The sequence below is a fragment of the Chiloscyllium plagiosum genome, chromosome 24 (assembly GCF_004010195.1).
Source record: "Chiloscyllium plagiosum isolate BGI_BamShark_2017 chromosome 24, ASM401019v2, whole genome shotgun sequence".
Lineage (NCBI taxonomy): Eukaryota > Metazoa > Chordata > Chondrichthyes > Orectolobiformes > Hemiscylliidae > Chiloscyllium > Chiloscyllium plagiosum.
The window spans coordinates 31,646,108-31,663,586 of NC_057733.1; the positions used below are offsets into that span (position 1 = coordinate 31,646,108).

The 17,479-nt window shown below is 41.2% G+C and overlaps 1 protein-coding gene across 3 annotated transcripts in view; it reads left to right on the forward strand.

Annotated features, from left to right (window-relative positions):
- LOC122562136 (beta-1,3-N-acetylglucosaminyltransferase radical fringe-like) overlaps positions 1-17,479 on the forward strand; it is a 54,402-nt gene that overhangs the window by 26,124 nt on the left and 10,799 nt on the right. For 2 of the 3 annotated variants that reach the window (XM_043714715.1, XM_043714714.1), the window contains exons 3-6: positions 3,363-3,386; positions 3,777-3,879; positions 6,728-6,881; positions 7,205-7,290. In XM_043714715.1, the coding sequence (XP_043570650.1) occupies positions 3,363-3,386; positions 3,777-3,879; positions 6,728-6,881; positions 7,205-7,290 (367 nt within the window). The remainder of the gene's footprint in view (positions 1-3,362; positions 3,387-3,776; positions 3,880-6,727; positions 6,882-7,204; positions 7,291-17,479) is intronic. The other variant, XM_043714716.1, reaches the window with a different exon arrangement.

Consider the following 17,479-nt stretch of genomic DNA (forward strand, 5'->3'; position numbering starts at 1 on the left):
ATAGGAAGGAGACCAGAATTGCACGCAATATTTCCACAGTAGCCTAACCAATGTCCTGTACAGCCGCAACATGACCTCCCAACTCCTGTACTCAATACTCTGACCAATAAAGGAAAGCATACCAAATGCCTTCTTCACTGTCCTATCTACCTGTGACTCCACTTTCAAGGAGCCATGAACCTGCACTCCACGGTCTCTTTGTTCAGCAACACTCCCTAGGACCTTACCATTAAGTGTGTAAGTCCTGCTAAGATTTGCTTTCCCAAAGTGCAGCACCTCGCATTTATCTGAATTAAACTCCATCTGCCACTTCTCAGCCCATTGTATCTGGCAATGTGAAAGCCATGTAAAAACAGCTGCTCAAATGTATATACATAAATTGATTTGTATTTTTTGGCTTTAGAAGAACATTTTGAAATGAAATAAAGAAAATCCTAGAGCTTATTAGGATAGCTGGTTGAAAATAAATTGGAGAGATATTATTTTTAAAAGGCCTTGTATGCCTTTTTGCTAATGGGAAGGGGGAGCTTGTTTTGGATGTGGCTTTATATAATCTGATTGGTCCTGACAAAGCTCAGTTCTCTTATGGAGTTCTGACTGGATGGCTGTGTAAAACCTCAACATTGACATCTTCCCTGGATGAGCACAGTGGAGTAGTCTGATAACTGGTTCATTACCATCAAGCAGATTTCTAATATCAATAAATCTCCGCATGATATGTTGGTAAGTCATAATTTTTTAATTTGATGGGCATTTGTGCCGACGGTCCATAGTGATGGACTTCTTCATTTCTACATGAGGCTATGAATGAAGTCCTTCATGTCAGAAATGTATTTCTGAGGATGTGGTAATATTCTGCACTGGTGCTTACCTCCACACCTTAGTTAATTGTTTACTCAATAATTTGCAGAGCTGTGTCCCTGCCCAGTCAAGCACACCTCTCACTCTCTTGCTCATGCGCATACGAGCACACATGCACAAATGTACATACACTGCACAAATACTCAGGTGCGTGCATTCACACACGTGTACACACACACACACACACACACCTGAGTGGAATCCATGCACGTAATGCTCCATAGGAAGTGAGTGCTCACAAAGCAGTCACAATGAAATGACTGTGCCTCTGCTTCCTGGTTGCTAAGGGACAAGCAACATCACTGGTCTGTTAAAGGCAATTAAATACATTGGTTGAATGTAGACTACACAGCAATAAACAAAGACACAGTGAGATAGTGGTCGGAAACAGTGTTCTATATGTTCATTAAGTCATTGAATATCATCAAAGAAAGGAATTGTCTGTTTCAACATGTCTCATCCTTTGGAATAGTCTGTAAAAGGCCCAAAGAGGTTTTTGGGTAATCCAAAATGGAGGACGGGAAAACACTGTGGCTATAGGAATTGCTCCTTTGTCTGAGGTATTTTCAGTGTTGGAACTGATTCCCTCAAATTCAAAGAATAGTAATTACTGTTTTATAAGCTGCTGCATTGTTTCGGAACTTTGGGGGGGAAAAAATTTCAAAACAATGGCACTTTAAAAAGGAGGAAGAGAGACAAAGGCAGTGACCATATGGAAAGTGATTCAAACGGAGATAGAAATCTACACTGCTGTCTGACCCAGCAATGAAACTGTATAGCTGTTGTTTTAGCTGTCTGGTTTCAAGTATCTCTGGACATTGGGATTCATTCTAAGAAAAATAAACAAACAGTGAAATTCACAGCTTACCTTAGTGTTGGGAAGCTCAGAGCAGGGGAGCACCTGTGTGGCTTTTTAAAGCGTAACCTTATTGTTTGTCTTTTGTAAATCTACAATAGTGGGTAGAAGGGGTTCTTTTTTGATTGTATGTTGTTATTGAGGTCTGGAAGCCTGTGACCAGCAGTGTGCCACAAGGATGGTACTGGGTCCACTGCTTTTAGTCATTTATATAAATGATTTGGATGTGAACATAGGAGGTATGATTAGTAAGTTTGCAGATGACACTAAAGTTGGAGATGTAGTGGACAGCAAAGAAGGCTGACGTCCGAGTACAGCAGAATGTTGATCAGATGGGCCAGTGGGCCGAGGAGTGGCAGATGAAGTTTAATTTAGATAAATGTGAGGTGCTGCGTTTTGGAAAGGCAAATCATAGCATCTACTTGTGACTCCACTTTTAAGGAACTATGAACCTGCACTCCAAGGTCTCTTTGTTCAGCATTAATCTGCCAGGACCTTACTAATTAAGTATATAAGTCTTATACACTTAATGGTAAAGTCCTGAGGAGTGTTGCTGAACAAAGAGACCTTGGAGTGCAGGTTCATAGCTCCTTGAAAGTGGAGTCGCAGGTAGATAGGATAGTGAAGAAGGCATTTGGAATGTTTTCCTTTATTGGTCAGAGTATTAAGTACAGGAGTTGGGAGGTCATGTTGTGGCTGTACAGGACATTGGTTAGGCCATTTTTGGAATATTGTGTGCAATTCTGGTCTCTTTCCTATAGGAAGAATGTTGTGAAACTTGAAAGGGTTCAGAAAAAAATTACAAGGATGTTGCCAGGATTGGAGGATTTAAGCTACGAGAGGCTGAATAGACTGGGCCTATTCTCCCTAGAGTGTTGGAGGCTGAGGGGTGATCTTGGAAAGGTTTACAAAATCATGAGGGGCAAGGATGGGGTAAATAGGCAAGGCCTTTTCCCTTGGGGTGAGTTCCAAACTAGACGGCATAGGTTTAAGGTCAGAGGGGAAAGATTTAACCCAACGTTTTCATGCAGAGGGTGGTGCTTGTATGGAATGAGCTGCCAGAGAAAGTGGTGGAGTCTGGCATAATTCCAACATTTAAAAGGATGGGTATATGAATAAGAAGTGTTTGGAGGGATATGGGCCAATGCTGACAAATGGGACTTTAGGATATCTGGTTGGTATGGGCGAGTTGAACCGAAGAGTCAGATTCCATGCTGTATATCTCTGAATCTGTGAAGACTTTGGATCCATAACTCGACAACTGTTGGTGATTATTTGTGACACTAGTGGCAACTGCAGAGAAACTGTTTACTGTTCTCACATGCATGCATTGGCTGCGTTTAGGTTCTTTATGTGAGAAAAACATAGATTAAATTACCAAGGTAAAAGCAGCTAGAGAACTTGCTGAGATGTTGTGCTCCACAAAATGGTGATTTTTCTATAAAATTATGCACCATACTAGCTATACTTTGATATTGCAATATTTTAAATAAAGTTTACTTTCAATATAAATTTAAACATTTGACCCTGCATACATAATAACTGTGAATATGTTTCAATGTGATTTCTTAACTGGACTCACTTTAGGATTGGCATGAAGATGCAAAAGCGTTATATTAATGCAAGTTTTTTCTTTCTTGCAAAGCTGTCTTGGGAGTTCATTTGAAAGGTAACATGACCCAGTTTTATGTAAATTGTTTATTGATGAAGCTACCTTAAAGAATATACATTTGGATCAGAGGTCATAGTGTATTGGAAACTCTTAGAATGGGGAACTCATTGCGTTCAAGACAATCTTGGAAATGATGGGAAAGACATATAAATTGGTGGAGTTATAGTCGCCACTAGCTTTTGAAAAGCAAATTTTTATTTTTCAAAGAGAAATATGCTGTGGTACATGACTGTAAATGTTAAGCATATATTTTTGAATTGGGAAAATCTTATTTCATCCAAAGAGTTGAACTAAAAAGAGATTTAGCCACATGAGAGTAATTGAATATTTGGCTGTTGCTCAAGTGATGAGCTAATCATGCTATCTTTCTGTTTTTTCTTTGTTTAGGAGATCGCATGATTAATACCAATTGCTCTGCTGCACATACACGTCAAGCGCTTTGTTGTAAGATGTCTGTGGAGTATGACAAATTCATTGAATCCAAAAAAAAGTAAGCTTACTTAGAAAATGTGTCCATCCATAGGCTGCACTATCACTTTGGCGAAAATGAGGACTGCAGATGCTGGAGATCAGAGTCAAGATTAGAGTGGTGCTGGAAAAGTGCAGCAGGTCAGGCAGCATCTGAGAAACAGGAAAATCGATGTATCGGGCAAAAGCCCTTAATCAGGACCACTCTAATCTTGGACTATCAGTTTGTCTACTGGAGTGCGTAGATTCCAGGGGTCCCTGGCATTTTCTGTATTTGACTTTTGTTTTTGCGCTGTGACTTTCACTGGTATATTTTGACTATTGCTGGATGGTTATAAAAAATAACATTTCCTGCAAGTTTTGGGTTGCTGATACTTAACCAGATTGAAGTTGGGGTCCTCTAAAAGTGTACCACTGGTTCTGCTTTCTCCAATACAACCCCGCCACTCCACACCTCCCCTGCTTTGAAGCATAGGAAGGTTTGAAAACCACTGAAATAAATACCAGCAACATGAAATGCATAAAAAAAAATAAAGTGACTGAGGGGAGTTACGCATATGTGTTCAGCTTGTGAGCTATGTCAATCTGAAGCTGTTTGACCAGCTCAGGACACATTGACAGATTTTACAGACTTATTTAAGTTAGCTGTAAAGAATTGAGAGACAATCCAATGTTTTATTCCAGGGAAACTTCTTATCAACCATCATTGGCAGAATGAAGTATTATCTGTTATACAGAAATTCAAGCCTTCATACCAATAATAATATTAAAGTATCGATATCAATTAGCATGTTAAACCACTCTAGCTGGCACAAAGCTCTGTTATGGAAAAAAAAATGAAAAGGCACTTTGATTATGTGCAATTTTTAGAAATCTATTAACTCCAGTTTCAGAAATAGTCTTGCAAGTAATTGTTTTTGTTTTTCCTTAGCTCAGATGGATTATTGTGGGATAATCGTAGTTGAATTATGATTGAGGAGAGTCAGTTTTTTTTAAAGAAAATCATTCTAAAGGCTAGCAATCTCAAAGCTAATTCATTATCACTCAGTCTGGGAAGCCAGTCACTCCTTTTCTTTCTTTTAACAGTCCATAGCAGAGATACCGAAGTACAATGTTCGAAAGGACAATATGCCATTCTGCAAAAAAAAAATCAGAACCTGGAGTCTGACAAAAGTTAGATTAGATTAGATTAGATTACTTACAGTGTGGAAACAGGCCCTTCGGCCCAACAAGTCCACACCGACCCGCCGAAGCGCAACCCACCCATACCCGTACATTTACCCCTTACCTAACACTACAGGGAATTTAGCACGGCCAATTCACCTAACCTGCACATCTTTGGACTGTGGGAGGAAACCGGAGCACCCGGAGGAAACCCACACAGACACGGGGAGAATGTGCAAACTCCAAACAGTCAGTCGCCTGAGGCGGGAATTGAACCCGGGTCTCTGGCGCTGTGAGGCAGCAGTGCTAACCACTGTGCCACCGTCCCGCCCACTTAGTTTAGTGGTTATGTTACTGGAGCAGTAGTTCAGACTTTGGACTAATCACCTAGGGATCACAAATTTAAATGGCACTATGGCAGTTTAAGAATTTAAAAGATGTCTAGAAATTAACGGAGAAGGTTGGTATGTGTAAGAATAGTAATCCAAGCTGTTAAATTCTTGTAAAAACTCAACTTTACTTGATTACCTAACATACTGTAGTGAAGGAGACTTGTCCTTATTTGGTCTAGCATATATGTGGACTCCAGTTCTCACGTGCGTAGTTCCTACAACTCTCTTAAATAAGCCATTCTGCTGTGTCAACCCTACCAAAAATTACCTTTTGCAGCCATTATGAAGCAAACATCACCATTACCTGAGGGTGTGAACATACAGGCGTACGTTCCCATCTACTCCCGGTAACCTTTGATTCCACTGCTTCGTGAAAAACTTGTCTACCACCATCTTAAAAATATGTCAACCGGCTCACCATATCTATAGTACATGTTACACCGTCAAGGTACTCCAATAAGTTGGCTGAACATGATTTTCCTTTCAGAAAACCATGCTGACTCTTCCCAATTACCTTGACTATTTTTATGTACCCAGCTACAACCTCCTTGAATGATTGAATCTTAACCCCTGCCTGATGACAAATGCCAAGCTCACTGGTCTATGTTTTCTGGTTTCTGCCTCCCGCCCCGCTTGAATAGAGGGGTTATATACTACTTTCCAGTCTGGAACCTGTCCAGAATCTAGTGAATTTTGGGAAATTAAGATCAATATCTAGTTAGCTATCTCTTTTCAATCTCATATTGCCCATGTGCCATGGTTCAAAGTTCAGTAATTGATTTTTCAATCTCTGCTGTGTTACTGGAAGGCTAAGACTGATGTTTTCTCTCAGGAAAGGAAACAGAATAAGATGTAATTTCACCAGGCAATCTGCAAGCTGCTGCTGACAATAGCTAACAGGGAGTCACTGGCAAATCCTTTACTGTCATTCTCAGCCGAACATGAGAGGAAACGAAAATATAAGTTTCATAAAAAAAGTACCTTCTTTCTCTCCAACTTGAATAGAGTTTAATTGTCATATATAATCTGCTGCAAGTATAATTTACAATGGTGTTACAATTCACGTATCACACTTGAATTATTGAAAGGAAAATGAAGCAAACTACTAATTGGACACATTTCTTGCACACTGATTGCAAGGTTTTGTTAGGATCCTCATTACCTTCTGATACTGGGACTCAAATTTTACAGAGACGTTAACTTATTTCTTAATATATTAAAAAGAAAATATATTTTCTACTGTCAGAAATGCATGGCTATCACAATGTATCATTTGAATTATGAAGACCTTTCTATTTTAACATTGTTTTCCAGATGGTTTTGCCATGTTGACGATGACAATTATGTAAATATTCGCAGTTTAGTCTACTTATTATCCGCATACTCGCACACTCAAGATGTTTATATTGGTAGACCAAGTCTTGATCATCCAGTGGAGGCTGCAGAGCGGGTGAAGAGTGATGGGTCGGTAAGTGCAGTGTGTGTATATATGTACGGATTCAGTAGATGAATCTTTTTGTCAATATCAATTATACTGTTAATTTCATTTGTGACAAGATGTTAAATACATATTGATGTGTCCAGACTGCCTAGTTACTACTTATCATTTTCTGACATTGGGGTTCTGAAAACCTGTGGTGATAACCAGTCATTACTCCACTTGGAATTCTGTCTCTGAACAAATGAAGTTCTTAAAAGTGAAATGTAACTGACGAGACAAATTATACCAGCTTATTCCTATCTTTATTACAAATGACATTGTGGAAACATAGTCTTATTTGTGTCCCTCAGACGACTGTGAAGTTCTGGTTTGCCACAGGAGGAGCTGGGTTCTGTATCAGCCGTGGATTGGCACTAAAGATGAGTCCATGGGCCAGGTACTACGTTTTTCTCATAGATGTTGATTAATGCAGCTAAGTAGATTGTCAGTTGATACTTTTGCTGATGTGCTTCGCCGCAATTCCGTGTGAGTACTTCACTTATGTTTGAAGGTTCTCTTTAGGGAATACACCTATTTAGTTGACAAAGAAGTGAAGTGGACAGAGTCTACCATTGCCAGGATTGTGTTCTCTTGTGTTCATGTCTGGTGGGCTCAGTTGTTATCACTCTCACAGCCTTGAAGCTGAAAACAACGCCTACATGAAAATGAGAACATTTGTTTTGGATCATACCCATTTGGAAGTGCTGGAGGAGTGATTCACCGTAGGTTAAAACTCCATTAAATCCTGCTCTTCAGAATAGAGATAGCTTAATGAGCTAGCACTAGCATCAATATGTTTAGTTTGAGGGCTTTGTGTTAATTTGTGCCTTTCTGTTGCTGGGAATAGAATTAGATTTGTGTCAATGGGGTTACAAGCTGCACTCAATAGGAATTCACTTGGTTACTATGACAACAGCATTTCCACATGTTCTGCGCACAAGCTCCAAGCTTTTTAATTTGTTTGTGGGAAATGGCTATTGCCAGTAGGGCCAACATTTAAAGTTAAATTATAATTATATTTGAGAAGATGCTGAGTCACCTTCTCTTGTACCACTGTAATCTATTGACAGTGCAGTTAGAGAGGATGTTCCAGGGTTTTCACCCAACAGCTGACTTGGTGGTGTTTCCATCCATCTAATGCCATTGCTCTTGAATGGATTTGTAAGTTGCTCTTAAAGGAGACTTGCAGCAAATCTTGTATGTTTTACACACTATTACCACTGCGCCAGTGGTCAAAGGTGTCAATATTTTAATGTGGTGGATGAGATACCTAGTTAAGCAGGATGTTTGCCCTGGATGGTGCCAAGATTGAGTGTTCTTGGAGATGCACTGATGTGAGCATCTGAAAAATATTCCATCGCGGCTCCTGACTTGTGGCTTGTAGATTGTGAACAGGCTTTAAGATATCAGAATGTGAGTTATTCACTGCAGAATTCCCAGCCGCTGACTTTCCTTTGTAGCCATAGTATGTATGTTGCTGATCCAGTTAGATTTCTGGTCAATAATAACCCCAAGAACACTGACGATGGGAGATACAGTGATTATAATACAGATAAATGTCAAGGGTAGATTCTTAGATTAATTGTAGTTGGGAGATGATCATTGCCAAATACTTGTGGCACAAATCTTTTTTTATTACATATCCACCCAGACCGTTGGCTGCACATTGGCTCAGTGGTTAGCCCTGCTGCCTCGGAGCACCAAGCACCTGGCTTTGGGTTCGATTCCAGCCTTGGGCGACTGTCTGTGTGGTGTTTGCACATTCACCCAGTGTCTGCGTGGGTTTTGTCTGGCTGCTCCACTTTCCTCCCACAGTCCAAAGATGTGCAGGTTTGGTCAATTGGCCATGCTGAATTGCCTGCCGTGTCCATAGATGTAAAGGCTAAGTGGGTTAGCCTTGGGAAATGTAGGGTTATATGGATAGGGTAGCAGTGTAAGTCTGTGTGGGATATTCTTCGGAGGGTCAGTGTGGAATCAATGGGCTGAGTGGCCTGCTTCCACAAGTAGGGATTCAGTGAAACCGGAATATTATCCAGGTCTTGTTTAATGTGATTTGGAGATGCCAGTGTTAGACTGGTGTGCACAAAGTTAAAAATCACACAATACAAGGTTATAGTCCAACAGGTTTAATTGGAAGCACTAGCTTTCGGAGTGGCGCTCCTTCATCAGGTGATTGTCCTTCCTGATGCAGGAGCGTCGCTCCGAAAGCTAGTGTGCTTCCAATTAAACCTGTTGGACTATAACCTGGTGTTGTGTGATTTTTAACTTTGTTTAATGTGAACACAGACCAATATCTAGAATTTTGAATGGCACTGAACATTTGTACAGTCATCACCAAATATTCCACTTCTGATCTTAAGGAAGGAATATCAGTGAAGCAGCTGAAGATAACTTGGCCTAGGACATGGTTTTCTTAGGAAATGAAGATTAAAAATTAAATAATTAAACAAACTTGTTTGAAAGTTTACTGTTTTCTTTAGTTCAATGACTTGTGTTTTTGAACATCATTGACATTGGCCAACATGTATGGATCTTGAATACAGCAAGTGATTTCTGTAAACACTTACTTGTTACTTATTATTTGGTCTCTGTTTGTATATCTTGAATTCTTGAATGATTATTAAACACCCTGCCTGAAACACTCCATAGAAAATTAAAGTAGGTGTTAGTAAAATAAAGAGTTCAGATTCACAAACTGCACAAAAGCTTTTCTAGTAAGACCAAAGCTAGTGAAAACTGAACAACATATGAGTGCCACCCACGCATATACAGCTTGTTTGAATTCAGCTGCATTCACTCAGCTTTTAGATTCTTTGTGTGTGAATAAAACAATTGGGCCTTTCTATCTTTCTCTCTTGCCCCCCCCCCACCTCTGGCTGCACCTACTTCCTTCCAGGTTACAATCTGGTTGCCACGTCCAAGATCTTCTCTTGGTCTCTACCACTGAACCTTGCTCCTCCACATTGCTTCAAGATCTTAGAGCCACTAGCTTACATCCTATTCAAGTGGGTTAGTTACTATCTGGCTGTTGTCTCGCAAAACTTCAATATTGGCAGTTAAGTTAATTTACAAAGAACAATGCAGCACAGGACAGGCTGAATTGCCCACCGAGCCTGTGCCAACACTTGACACTTTATAGACTGAAACTGTTTTGCTTCGATGTAGTCTGTATCTCACTGTTCCTGCCTGTTTATATATCTGTCAAAATGACTCTTAAACATTGCTGTTGTATCACTGCCTCCACCTTCTCTGGGAGCACATTCCAGGCACTTAATCACCCTCTGTATTTAAAAAAAACCTGCCTCTCACATCTCCTTTCAGCTTTTCCCCTTTTACCTTATCCATTACTAGAGGAAATTGGTTATTTCCAACCTGGGATAAAGACTCTTGACTATCCATTCCCATCCATGCCTCTCATAAGTTTGTAAACTTCTTTCAGGCTGCCCTGTCATCCTTGGACTTTCACATGAAAACAAACAAAGTTTGCTCAATCTCAAAGCTAGTACGCACCAAACCAGGCAGCATCCTAGTAAGCCTTTTCTGTACCTTCTCCAAAGCCTCCACGTCCTTCTGGAACTATGACAACCAGAACTACACATCATTTTCTAAACGTGGCCAATCTAAAGTTCTTGCTAATTTTTATATTCTGTGCTCTGACCAATGAAGGCAAGTATGTCATATGTTTTCTTGACCACTTTATCCACTTGTGTTGCCACTTTAAGGAACTATGGACCTGTACAGCTAGATACTTCTGTATGTTGTTGCTCTTAAGGGCTCTGCCATTTACTGTATTCTTCTGTCCTGCTAAAAGTCTTCCAAAATGCATCATCAACTGTTTGTCCAATTAAAACTCCATCTGCTGTTTCTCCACCCAACTTTCGAGCCTATCTTTGTCCTGTTGTACCCTCTGGCAATCCTTCTACTTATCTGCAGTTCACCAATCATTGTGGCCTCTATAAACTTGCTAATCAGGCCACCCACATTCTCTTCTAATCATTTATACATATTAGAAACAACAGGGGTCCCAACACACAACACATCTGATAACTGATCTCCAATCTGAAATATACTTTCCACCTCTACTCTCTGTCTTCTATGACTAAGCCAGTTTGATATCCATCCAACCAGCTCACCGTGGATCCCGTGTAACTTCACATTTTCTATCTGCCTGCCATGAAGGACCTTGGCAAAGGACTTGCTAAAGTCCATATAGACAACATTTAATGCCCTGCCCTCATCTATCAACTTTATCACTTTCTCAAAAAAACTCAATCAAGTCAGTGAGACATGACCTTCCATGCTCAACACTATGTTGCCTATCAGTAATAAGTCCATATTTTTCCAAATGTGAGTAAATCCTATCCCTAAGAATCCTTTCCAGTAATTTCCCTACCACTGACGTAAGGCCCACTGGCCTGTAATTTCCTGGATTATCCCTGTTGCCCTTCTCAAACAAAGGAACAAAGCTGGTTATTCTCCAGTCCTCTGGGACCTCTCTTGTGACTAAAGATGATATAAAAATCTTATACAAGGCCTCAGCAATTTCCTCATCTGCCACCTTCAGCATTCTGGGATAGATCACATTAGGTCTGGGGACTTGTTTACCTTCATGCTTTGCAAAACGCTCAACCATTTTTTTTATACTGACATGCCCTAGAATATTAGCATACCCCTTCCAAGACTCCCCATCCACCACATCCTTCTCCTTTGTGAATACTGATGCAAAGTATCATTAAAGACCTTATTCACTTTCATTGGCTCTACACATAAATTTCCAAATTTGTCCTCGAGTAGACCTACCTTTTCCTTAGCTACCCAGTTGTTCCTTGTATATATATAAAATAGTGAGTATCGAGAAGATTTGTAGCTCAGGTTGAGGTTCAGGATGTAAGTTTGCTCACTGAGTTGGAAGCTTTGTTTTCAGACATTTCGTCACCATACCAGGTAACATCATTAGTGAGCCTCCGGTGACTCGCTTTCTGTTTGTGTTTAGGTTTCCCTGGGTTGGTGACATCATTGCCTGTGGTGATGTTCCTGTTGGAACTCTATCCAACCGGAACTCTATCAACAAACATGTGACTTAGACTCCATTTATCACCCTTTGAGAAAAGAACAGGAAATGACATCACCAACCCAAGGAAAACCAAACACAGAAATAGAAAGTGGGTCACAAACATCAGTGCATCACCAGAGGCTCACTGATGATGTAACCTCATATGGTGACAAAACATCTGAGAATGAACCTTCCAACTTAGCGAGCAAACTTGCATCCATATGTAAAGAAATGCTATGGGATTTTCCTTAATCATGGTTGTTAAAGATACTTCATGGCCCCTTTTAGCCTATTCAGTTCTTCTGTATTCTTTTGTATTCTTCAAGCGCTCTGTATGTCTTCGGTTTCCTAATCGTTACATATGTCTCCTTTTTCTTTTTTACTAAGCTCTCAAATTCTCTTGTCATCTAAGGTCCCCAAATCTTGCTATCCTTATCCTTTAATTTCACAGGAACATGCTGGTCTTGATCTCTAATCAACTGGTCTTTAAATGATTTCCACATCATAGATGTGGCTTTACCCTCCAAACAACTGCCTATAAACTACACTCCCCAGCCTCTGCCTCATATTGTGGTAGTTAACGTTCCCCCAGTATTTTAGTAATTTAGTACTTTCAACCAAGGACTACGCTTATCCTTGGCTATAAGTAACTTAAAACTTGTGGAATTATGGTCATGGTTCCTGATGCTGCACTGCTAAAACTTCAATCACCTGCTGGGTTCATTTCCCAGTACCAGGTCTAGAATGGCCCTATCTCTAGTTGGACTATTTGCGTGTTGTTTCAGAAAACCATTCTGGACATAGTTAACAAATTTCAACCCACTATCCAAGCTCCTGACACTAAGTCAGATCTCGTCAATATAAGGGAAGTCAAAATCACCCATTACAACACCCTGTTTTTAGATATTTCTATAATCTGAACAAATATCTATTCCTCCTCACCCACTGGCTGTTGGGAGGCCTGTAGTACAATCCTATCAAAGTGATTGCACCCTTCCTATTCCTGAGCTCTACCCATGTGGCTTCACTGGTTGCAGACACCACCACCCCAATGTCCTCCCTCAGTACAACTATGATATTTTCCCGAATCGGCCATGTAACTCTCCATCCCTTTTACATCCCTCTGTATTTTGCTTGAAACATATAAATCCCTAACCGTTAAGCCAGTCTTATCCCTCCCTCAACTAAGTCTCTGTAATAGCTATAAGATCATAGTTATATGTACTAATTCAAGCATCTGCCTTACCTGTCATACACCACGAGTTAAAACAGACAACCTGCCATGTTCAGTAACCTCTCTCTCTTCCTCTTCGTCTTACTGGCTTTAGTCTTTGACTCCTCTGCAGTCATTTTACTTGCTGACCTACTGCTCTGGTTCCACATTCCTGAAAGCTTCCCTCCTATACCAGCTGATTAGCCATGTATTTACCTGTACTATCTTCCTATTCCTAGCCTCACTGGCATGTTACAGAGAGCATAATCCTGAAATTCCAACCCTAGAGGTCCTGCTTTTCAAATTCCTATCTAACTCCCTGAACTTTATTTTCAGAACCTCATCTCTCTTTCTGCCGATGTTGTTAGTACCAGTATAGACCATAACTTCTGGTTACTCATCCTCTCTCCCTTCAGGATACCTGGTGCCCGCTCAAGGACATCCTTGACCTTGGCACCAGGGAGGCGGCACACCATCCTGGAGTCTTGCTTGTGGCCACAGAAACACCTATTTGTGCCCTTAACTGCTGAGTTTCCTATCACAACCTGCTGCTATTGCTTTCCCCTAAGAGGCCATCTTCCCCCAGAAGTGTCCACAACAGTATACCTGTTTGAGAGGGGAATGGCTACAGGGGGCTCCTGCACTGTCTGCTCACATTTACTCATCTTTCTGGCAGTCACCCAACTCTTCTCTGTCTGTGTAGCCCTTCCTGGTGGTGTGACCCAGCTTACTAACTGTGCTATCCACCACATTCTCAACCTCATGGATGCTCCATAGTGAGCCTATCTGCAGCACAAAGTGCTCCATTTGGCAAATGAGGAACTGCAGCTGAACAAATTTCTAGTGTATGTGGTCACCATGGAGACTGGAAGTATCCCTGACTTCCCACATATTGTAAGAGGAGCATTCCATGGGGCTATTCTGATCTTATCAACTAACTCAACCTCAACCGACAACAATCCAGGAGCTTATTACACAACCTTATCCATTCATCACCAAATTCGAGCCTCTCTTTCTTTCCTGTTCTTTATTCATAATAGACTACAACTAAAATTTGTAGTCTCTCCATGCACTACTCAATCAATCTGCAAACCTGCTTTCTGAGCAGCCAAGGTGAGGTTATTTAGTGAGTTGTGACATCTCCAGAGCATCTCCCTTAGATTCACCCCCAGGTATGCTCTGACTGACCCCACTCCTCAGGGATTTATCCTGCTGTTTCCACCCAGGTTCACTCTGATCTCGCTCCTCAGGGATTTACCCTGCTGTTTTTCCCTAGGTATGCTCTCCTTTGTTCTGTTGCTGCTGCTGTGGACTGTTAGACAGCTGAGTGCAAGTGAGCTAAGTGTCTTGTGAATCATGCTGCTTTTTCAAAAGTTTATTGTGGCCAAGTTTTTAAACAATTAACAACAGAACATGGTAGATCATTTTCTCGGGAATGTGCACTGTCTTAATGCCTAGGTCTACTTTATTTACAAATGAAATCATGAATCAGTGCAATACAGTTGACTTTATTAAATCAATGTCTGCTGTTCTATCTGCTAATGAACAAGAAATGACAAGTCTGAAACTTCTACATGTTCTCCCCGTGAGCGTTTTACTGGTGAGGAGATGAAATGTGGAGATCCAAAAGGCAGCGTCAATGATTCTGTGTTTCCTCACAGGCTGCACAGTTGAGGTATCTCACCCAGACCTCAATCAATGGAAAATTAATTTAATTCACAAGGACTTCTACCACTACACTGTTAGTCTCATAGTCAAACTTTAGAAAAACTGCTATCTTGTTGAATGAGTTCTAACTGGATGTTAACAGTGCAGTAACTTAACGGATGCTGCTGAACACCCTAAATGGCCCAGAGAAGTTGATCTTTTCTTAACCTGTGAAATGAAAGTTGCTCAGTGCTGAATTCCATATTGTTTTAAAAACGTGTACTTTAGAGTCATAGAGATGTACAGCACGGAAACAGACCCTTCGGTCCAACCCGTTCATGCCGACCAGATATCCCAACCCAATCTAGTCCCACTTTCCAGCACCCGGCACATATCCCTCCAAACCCTTGCTATTCATATACCCATCCAAATGACTCTTAAATGTTGCAATTGTACCAGCCTCCACCACTTTCACTTCCTCTGGCAGCTCATTCCATACCCATACCACCCTCTGTGTGAAAAAGTTGCCCCTTAGGTCTTTTTTATATCTTTCCCCTCTGACCCTAAACCTATGCCCTCTAGTTCTGGACTCCCAGACCTCCAGGGAAAAGACTCTGTCTATTTATCCTATCCATACCCCTCATGATTTTTTAAACCTCTATAAGGTCACCCCTCAGTGCCCAATGCTCCAGGGGAAACAGCCCCAGCCTGTTCAGCCTCTCCTTATAGCTCAAATTCTCCAACCCTGGCAACACCCTTGTAAATCTTTTCTGAACCCTTTCAAGTTTCACAACATCTTTCCGATAGGAAGGAGACCAGAACTGCACGCATTATTCCAACAGCGGCCTAACCAATGTCCTGTACAGCCGCAACATGACCTCCCAACTCCTGTTCTCAGTACGCTGACCAATAAAAGAACGCATACCAAACGCCTTCTTCACGCACAAAGCCATGTTGACTATCCCTAATCAGTCCTTGCCTTTCCAAATACATGTACACCCTGTCCCTCAGGATTCCCTCCAACAATTTGCCCACCACTGAGGTCAGGCTCACTGGTCTATAGTTCCCTGGCTTGTCCTTACCACCCTTCTTAAACAGTGGCACCAGGTTTGCCAACCTCCAGACTTCCGTTTTATAAACTTTTTCTGCATCTTTACTTGACCATCGACCTTAAACCAATCACTTGTCATTTACTTTCCAATATGAAAATATTAATTAAAAGTAACAATTTTAATTTCTTTAATCTTCCTTGTTTGCTGTGTATGAATACTTTAATGTGATAGGCTGCTTAATTGCATGCTGAGTCACTTCTGCAGCACATCAAGACATCTCTTTATTCAGTCAGTCTATGCAGCTGAGCTTGAAGAAGGTTGAGCTGAAAGTGCCTTTACTTTGCTGCTACCTGTAAAATCCGCATCTCTGAATCACTGATAATCACTCACTCAGTTTCCTTCCATAATCATTGTAATCATCAGGCAAAGGAGGAGGTCAAAGATCAGGAGGTTCATGGAAGTTATCTTTTCTCTTTGAAGATGAGACCATGTCTTATCAATATTCAGGCAACCAATGTGTCACATATTTTTAATACTTTGGTAGACAAAGTAGAGTCAGCTTAAACTAAAACTTTGAATCTAAGGATGGAGTCTACAGGACACTTAAGGGGCAGGGTGAGCAGCCAGAAGTCACGGTATACATTGGTACCAGTGACATATCTAGGAAAAGGGATGAGAACCTGAAAAGTGAATATAGGGAGTTAGGTTGGGAGCTAAAAGGCAAGATGAGCAGAGTATTCATCTCGGGATTACTATTGGTGCCATGGGCTAGTGAGGCTAGGAACCGAGAGTGAGTGCAGTGGCTGCAAGGCTGGTGTAAGAGGGAGGGCTTCAGAAATCTGAATCATTGGGATACCTTCTGTGGAAGGTGGGACCTGTACAAGGAGGATGTGTTGCACCTGAACTGGAGGGGTATTAATATCATTGGTAGGAGGTTTGCTTGAGCTTTTTTAGAGGGTTAAAACTAGTTTGGCAGGGGGATGGGAACCGGAGCTATGGATCAGAGGATGGGGTAGCTGGTGAACAGGCAGATACAGTGTGCAGAGAGTCTGTGAGGAAGGAAAGACAGGTGATAGGGCAAAGTTGCAGTCAGCGTGGTGAGTTGAAGTGTGTCAACTTTAACGCAACAAGTGTCAGGAATAAGGGTGATGAACTTAGAGCATGGATCAGTCGTTGGAGCTGTGAGCTTGTGGCCATTACGGGACTTGGATATCACAGGGGCAGGAATGGTTGTTGGATGTTCCAGGGTTTAGATGTTTCAAAAGGAATAGTGAGGGAGATAAAAGAGGTAGGGGAGCGGCATTGCTAACCATACCTGCAGAAAGGGAGATCATAGAGGAGGGTTTGTCTACTAAGTCAATGTGGAAGTAAAAAGCGGGAAAGGAGCAGTCACTTTATTGGGGGGTTTCTATTAAACCCCCACCCCCACTAGCAACAGAGGCATGGAGGTGCAAATTGTGAGACTGATTTTGAAAAGATGCAGAAGTAACAGAGTTGTTGTCATGGGTGACTTCAACTTCTCTAATAGTGATTGGTACCTCCTTAAGTGCAAATAGTTTGGATGGAGAAGTTTTTGTCAGGCGTGTCCAGATAGGATTCCTGACTCAATGTATAGGTAGGC